Raw genomic sequence first — 7,640 nt, forward strand, 5'->3', positions numbered from 1 at the left:
CATGTCTATTTAGATCACTTCCTATTAAAATCATTTCATTTGATGGAATATTTTGTAATACTTCATCTAGGTCATCCCAAAACCTTGATTTGATATTTTCATCTAATCCTGCTTGAGGTGCATATACACTAATTACATTTATAGTGTCTTTCTCCACTACTATTTTGAGAGCTATAATTCTATCCCCCTTTCTATTTACTCCTACAACTTCATCCTTTAACGAACTATCTACAATAACACCAACTCCATTTCTTGTTTTACTCTTCCCTGTGTACCATAACTTATAACCCGAGTTCTCTATCAACTTTGCCTTTTCGCCTACCCATTTTGTCTCTTGTACACATAAAATATTAATTCTTCTCCTAATCATCGTATCTACTACTTCCATTGTTTTACCAGTAAGGGTTCCTATATTCTATGTTCCAAATCTTAGACTATTAATTTTCCTATAATTTTTATTCTTACCCAACCTATGGTGTGAGAACTTTTGCTCATTTAACACTACACCCAAGTTCTCATGGAGATGTAGCGGTCCTTGCCGAGACGTTACAGTCGGACCCTGCAACGCGTTCCTTCCGGGGAACATCCTAGCATTAACACAATAGTTTAGTGGATCCATTCATGAGTGTTTGCTTTAGTTTAACGCTGGCTGGCAATCTAACGCAACCCTCCTCCTTTAACCGGGCTTGGTACCGGCAATGATAAGGTAAACTTATCACAGGCGGAGTTGCATAGCATTTATATATATATATATATATATATATATATATATATATATATATATATATATATATATATATATATATATAATGAGGTTAGATTTTTCAAATGTACAGTCAAAAGATTAGCATCATAGCCCAGATAACACTAGCTGTTGAGCACACATGACCCATCACACAAGAAACTACATCAAATTCATGACACTACCAACACCAAGACACCATAGCCCTATATGTCCATACATCATAACACTTGCATGCTCATTTACGGATCATACAAAGCACCACAGACTACAAAATCAATCTCATCTCAAGAACAGAGCCACCGGCAGCTTGGATGCTACCGTGGTTTGAGATCTACAAACTAATACATATGGATCTGCACATTGCAAAAAATCTAATCAAAATCCGGGATAATGCCTTGATAACGCCTTCGATTTCCTGCCTCCCATATATAGTATATCAAGCTAGAGATGCCGAGGTAGCACGCCTTGATTTTCCATCACTCATTCTTATAATGCTGCCCAAGAACCTATTGCATCTCCTCAAAAGAAGTAAAATTTCAATGTTTGATCTTGCCCCATACCTCACAAACCTTGGGGCATTCAAAAAAACAAGTGATGATTGATTTATTCATGAAGTTGGCATAACTCAAAATTTTAAAACATTTACTTTTAATATTTTATATTAAAATTAAAATTAAAATTTTATTATTTTATTCTATTAAAATTATTCACAAATGTTCAACTTTATTTTTTTTTATCCCGTCTAATCTAAAAATATTGTTTCATAATGTTCAATTTTAATATATATAGGATAAAAATACCTAGTACACTTTCTCACATGTGACACACGCCTATGATTGAATACACACCATATCATAATTATATATATATAACATAATTTAATCGAGATTAATGATGAATTTTTTCCATTCAAAATCCATTTGGTAGGTAAACATTTAGAATTATCGGTTAAAAAATAATCTTAGTCAGTAAATAATTAAAATTACTTATCGAAATAAATTTAAGTAGGTAATTTTAAATTTTAAAAAATAATATTTAATTTTTTACTAGTTATTGATTTGATTGGTAATGTTAAATTTTTTACTTATGAAAGTTAAATTTTTTACTATCTAAAAATATATTTGACCAACGATATTTAATGTTTACAAGTAAAAATTATATTTGACCTATAATTTTAAATTTTTACATACTAAAGTTAGATATAATCAATAATTATAAAATTTTTACTGATTAAATTTAATTTGACTTGTCATTTTAATCTCTTACTAGGTAAATTAAAGTTGAATTTTACTTATAATTTATAACATTTACTATTTTTTTTTCTAGTCGAAGTTAAATTTTATTGATAATTTTTAATTTTTATTGATGTTGGTTTACCAGTCAAAGTTAGGTTTATTAGTAAATCAAAAATATTTATTAGTAATTTTTTTAAAAAAAATATTTTTAAAATTTGGACACGAGTTGTTATCACGCTTTCATTATTCCACAATTATTGTACACTCTTTTATTGTTATCGATCACGCTTTCATTATTCCACAATTATTGTAGACTCTTTTATTGTAATTCACCGTCGATGCCAAAAAAGGATTTTTCTCATTTATATTATATCACTTTGTCTGTTTCTTCAGTAAAAAGGTTATCCGCTATCTTAGTGGTCCCACACGGTCGACCCCATGACCATCTGTGTGAAGGTAAATCGAGAAACTGCAATTGGTCACGATGTAGGAGGGTATTACCGATTTGAACCCTTGCCCTCTTCTACAAATCTGCTACGTCGTAACCAACTCAGCTATGCCCCGAGGGTTAAAAATAATAATGATTAGGTTTACAATTTATTTAAAAAGGAATTATTTATATTTCCACATTTGATATATATATTGTACGACTGAATTTAAAAAACATAATTAATACACTGAACGAGTTTACGACGTTAGGACAATTCGGATATCGGTAGGTACGAGAAACCAGACATATTTATTGGGAAGAAAAATATTAAATATATGGTAGCTGTAATTTCACCTTCTTTTGGTAACATCTAACAGTTTTGCTAATTTCCTATTATATTGCATACTATTTTTCTGCCAGGGTACCTTGGGGAGATGTCAATTCTATAGTTATTAAAGGCTTTCGTCTCACCTAGCTGCACCTAGACGCAAGGCCTAGCTAGGTGAGTCTGCATTTGTGCATGTTAAGTATGCACCTTGTGAGAGGAGGAAGAAGTCCCCGGAGTAATGGTGCAACGGTAGGATATCTGGATTGTGATCCAGGGACACGCGGTTCGATCCCCAGCTACGGCGTATTTGTAAGAATTTTCTTCTAAATGGGGAACGCAATCAAATGATATTGGGCATCTGGATTGGCCGCCGTATGTGCTTCCCGATTTACCCTGGTGGTCGGTGGGAAACTTCCGTGGGACCGGGCCGGCCACCCCCAGGGATTGAATCCATGAGACTGACTGAGATTTATCATTTGTCCCCGGGGCAATGGTGCAACGGTAGGACATCCGGATTGTGACCCAGGGATCCGCGGTTCGATCCCCAACTACGGCATATTTGTAAGAATTTTCTTCCAAATGAGGAACACAATCAAAGGATGCTGAGCATCTGGATTAGCCGTCGTATGTGCTTCCCGATTTAACCTGGTGGTCGGTGGAAAACTTCCATATGACCGGGCCGGCCTACCCCTAGGGATTGAGTCCATGAGACTGACTGGGATTTATCATTTTTTTTGTGAGAGGAGGAATAAATCAATGAAAATTCAACTATAGAAACATGGATGACGATAATGATGATGATGATGATGATATTATGATTGAGAAATGATGAAAATTTTGATGTTTTAGATAATTGATTTTTTAAAACTTAAATTATGTGCATAAAGTATTTATTTATTAGTAAATGTTACATTTATATTATTATTTAATATTTTATGAATTATAATTTTATTAGTGAAATATTTTAATAATTATTTTCATGTTTGAATTGTAAAAATTTATATTCAGAGTATTTTACTTTAAATTTTAGAATTTAGAATTTAGGTATCTCATCTTGCATCATACGCCTCAGATTCTAATGAAAACAATAGAATTTGATCTTTCTCTACCCACCTCAAATGATTTTAAAAAATCTACCATGTGAATGCCACTATGATATACTTGGTGGCAAGTTTAATTATATTCATAGATAAAATTGAAACTCAAATCACACCAAAGATACACCAGACTTTTCTTTTTATTATTTTTGAATAATTTACTGTTATGTGTAATATTCACTTTTTTTTATCAGTTGTTTAACTATTTTTTTAAAACTTATTAATTATTATTTTATAAAAATGATTAATAAATTGATAAATTTAACTTAATATTTTTGAAAAAAAAAATAGCAGCCAAATATATTTTAACCGATAACTAAAAGGGCAGCCCGGTGCACGAAGCTCTCGCCATGCGAGGTCCGGGGAAAGGATCCATTGTACGCAACTTTACCTTGCCTTTGGCAAGAGGCTGTTTCTAAGATTTGAACCTGTGACCTCTAGGTCACATGGCAGCAACCTTACCGTTGTGCCAAAGCTCCCCTTCATTTTAACCGATAAATCAATTAAAAATATTGACTGATAAATTTTTTGACCGATATTTTTAAAAATTTACAAGTCAGAATTAATATATATATAATTTTAAACATTACTAAACACTTCAGGTCTGTAGCTTAGCTACAATTTAATGAATCATCTAAGCACAAAAATGATGGTCATTGTGAGTCTCTTTCATTCGGTGAGCTTGAGAGAAACTTGTACATGCTTCAATGGCGATATGATTCCTCTCGCAAGCCGGATGAAGATGGAATACCTTCTACATCCACCCTTTCGCCCTTTCGGGTGTATGAAATGGAGGAAATACCAAAGATGCACTTTGGAAGACCATTTTATTGCAGTTGAGAACGGCGATTGTCGATAATCATGCATTATTGATCGGAAAAGGAATTATGACAGTGATGAGTCCCAAGGAGATCTGAGAGTGATCTTTCCACAATTCCCTACATCAAGCTTGTCGAATTGATTGCAGATCAGCTTGATGTCGTTATCAGAAACCTTTTCCATCTCCTTGAGCTTGTAAATGACAAACTCTGATTTACTGCAGAGAACAATATAAAGAAGATCGTAGTTAGAGAAAAATAGCCAAAAGAATAAAGCAGTTAAAGAAATCTACAATAGGATATATACATGTTTGAGCATACAGAAAGATAATCAGTAGAGAGAACTAAATGAAAGAAATCAAAAGGAAAAGGAAAAGAGATGAAGAAAGATTGAAAAGTGGTGTCCATAAAAAAACCTGAACTTTCTATTATAAATGCCAATTCAGTATCTCATCGTCGAGGGCATCAACAAACCAACATGATTAATTGAACTCCTAATTTGTCAGCAGTAGTGCATATCAATATGAAACAATAAGATGAAAATACACATTTAACAATCTAACCAAAGGCAGCAACAAAACAACATGATTGATTGCCCCTCTCTATGTAAAAAATAACTGATTAACATCATAGAGCATTTCTTTAAATTTGAAACGAGTTCAGTCTCCTTACAAGTGAACAACTTCAAATCTACCTAGAGAGGAATAATGTTCAACTTAATGCACCCATGGTAAATAATGAATCCTTGAGATCCTCCAATGTTTACATAATCCAATGTTTACCAATTTTCACCTTGGATCTGACATTATTATCCACTAAATTTCGACCTAGGCTTCCTCTTCAGCTCTCATGTTCCTCCAATTTGCTGGTAACAAGATGAGATTAAATGAAACAGATACTGCTCAATTTATTCTTTTTCTTACTCTCCAAAGTATACAGCCAAATCTAACTTACAGCATGGCTGCCATTTATTTTCCTTTTTAACTTCTTGGCCAATTTTTTGTGCATACAAAGATAATGCTTCTAAACCAACTCCTTGAGTTGAGTCTGAAGGACGAAAATTTTAAAAATACTAAAGAAAGACATCAAAAGGAACAAACAAGTCCAGCAAAAAACGAAAAAGAAAAAGAAAAGATGATTTTCTAATGGAGGTCGACAAAGCAAATCCTCATGCCATGAACAGTACACATTGATTTAATTGGTTCTGTAACTCCATTCTATATTCTTCCAAACAGCAGCATGCCATTATGTCACATGTATGAATCTTGTCAGACTCATCACATTCAATTTGTCAATACTATTCGTGCCAAAAATGAGATATCAGTAAGAGACTAATCAATTCAAACAAGTTGGATTCTAATGCATGGCTAGATCAACATGAGGAAGAAAGTACTAGGAAACAACAGTTGGTCGAGAAAGGTAACTCACGTCACAAATCCGTCGTTGTCCATATCAGCAGCAAGGAATTCTGAGACAGTCATGTCCCTGGAAAGCACCCATTGTGCTATGCTCCTGTGCCTCTTGTGGATCCTCGCCTCAGCCAAGTACAGAAACGCACGAGCCACAGCAAGGGTGGAGACGAGAAGCCACAGTGAGGCAAACAGTCTGCCGGGCAGCGTCTTGAATGCTCTGTCCCCGTACCCGACCGTGGTTACAGACATCACAGAGAGGTAAAAGGAGTCGAGCCACCCAAGCCGCTCCACAAAGCGGAGCACGCCGGTGCCGAGGCTGACGCAGAGCAGGACGACGAAGAGGGCAAGCGCGACTTTCATCCGTATCCTCATCCGCCCCTTCTTGACGTCGATGATGTAATTCTGGGCAATGCTGCGTCCATGCTGGCTTTCTTCCTGATGCGTATACTTCTTGTCATCGATCTTGTTCAAGGCGGAGAGGATGAGGGACTCCTGGACGTCCAGCACGTAAGATACCGTCCCGGAGAGAAGGATGTCGACGAATCCGAAGCCGATGATGACGAACAAGACGCAGAAGATCTTAGCAAAGGCGGTGGAGGGGGTGATGTCGCCGTAGCCGATGGTGCACATGGTGACGATGCAGAAGTAGAGGGCGTCGACCACCGGATGGGTCTCCGTGCCTTGGAAATGGTGGTGATTGAAGGTGTAGACGGCGACACCAAAGGCGAGGTAGGCGAGGAGGAGGAGGAAGGCCTGCATGATAATGGGCGGCCGATCGGGGCTGTGGGTATGGGAGGGAACGACGTCATTGATGACGGACATGGCCGGCGCAGTGCGAGATCGGTGGAGGTTGATCTTCCAGTGGTCCGAAGAGGAAGGGTTAGGGTTGGGATTGTCGGAGGAAGATCCATCGGTTTGTTGGTCGGAGGCGGCGGCGAGGTGGCCAAAGACGAGGAGGTCTTTGAGGGAGGAAGCAGTGGCGGTGGTAGGGGTCGAGATGGGAATGGTGATTTCGCCGTCTTCAGGAAGAGGGCACAGTGCGGAGGAACGCGGAGTGGAGGAAGTGACGGAGGGTCTCCGCCGGTGGACCGGCGGCGACGCCGGAGGAGGCTGTGACGGGGAGCCTGTTCTGATCGAAAGCAACGGTTCCGTTTCCATGTGTTTGTGGAAATGCCTTCAGCGATGAGCTCCATAAACTACGAAACAACGTGGATACTTTACAGTTTACCCCTCGAAAATCTTTTTTAAATAAAAATTTTGAAATATTAATTTAGCAGTGAGCTCCATCTACACTTTTTTATAATATGAAAAATCGTAGAGAAATCTACAAAAGTTAATATATATATACATAAATGATTTGCTGAGCGACTCCTTCGTGCGTGCCCGTGAGCGCCGCTCCCGATCCATGCTGCTGTCACCGCCCTCACTGCACCGTCCGACCATCGTCGATCGCCCGCCCGGGCACGATTGACGCGTCGCTCGCCGACGCGTCGACAGGTGTCGGATTGTGGTCGGAATCCGACGTAATTTGGTCGGAACACGACCGGCAATGGCGCGCGCCAGATTCCGATCAAA

At 37.6% G+C, this 7,640-nt stretch overlaps 1 protein-coding gene across 1 annotated transcript; it reads right to left on the reverse strand.

Annotated features, from left to right (window-relative positions):
* Positions 1-4,720: 4,720 nt before the first annotated feature.
* On the reverse strand, positions 4,721-7,223 carry LOC141836723 (two pore potassium channel c-like). The gene is made up of 2 exons (XM_074724238.1): positions 6,082-7,223; positions 4,721-4,871 (listed from the first exon to the last, which is right to left on the reverse strand). Exons 1-2 carry the CDS (start codon positions 7,221-7,223, stop codon positions 4,721-4,723), a joined length of 1,293 nt encoding a protein of 430 aa, XP_074580339.1.
* Positions 7,224-7,640: the final 417 nt, after the last annotated feature.

The sequence above is a fragment of the Curcuma longa genome, chromosome 10 (genome assembly GCF_044706935.1).
Source record: "Curcuma longa cultivar G26 ecotype Majalengka, Jawa Barat chromosome 10, ITB_CL_G26_1.1, whole genome shotgun sequence".
Taxonomy (NCBI): Eukaryota; Viridiplantae; Streptophyta; class Magnoliopsida; order Zingiberales; family Zingiberaceae; genus Curcuma; species Curcuma longa.

What these genes read in the sequence shown, in the direction of transcription:
- LOC141836723 (XM_074724238.1), bottom strand. Translation starts at nt 7,223, where the DNA reads ATGGAAACGGAACCGTTGCTTTCGATCAGAACAGGCTCCCCGTCACAG. An exon ending in GACAACGACGGATTTGTGAC is followed by an intron (nt 4,872 to 6,081) that starts GTGAGTTACCTT and finishes TGTTCTCTGCAG; the next exon opens with TAAATCAGAGTTTGTCATTT.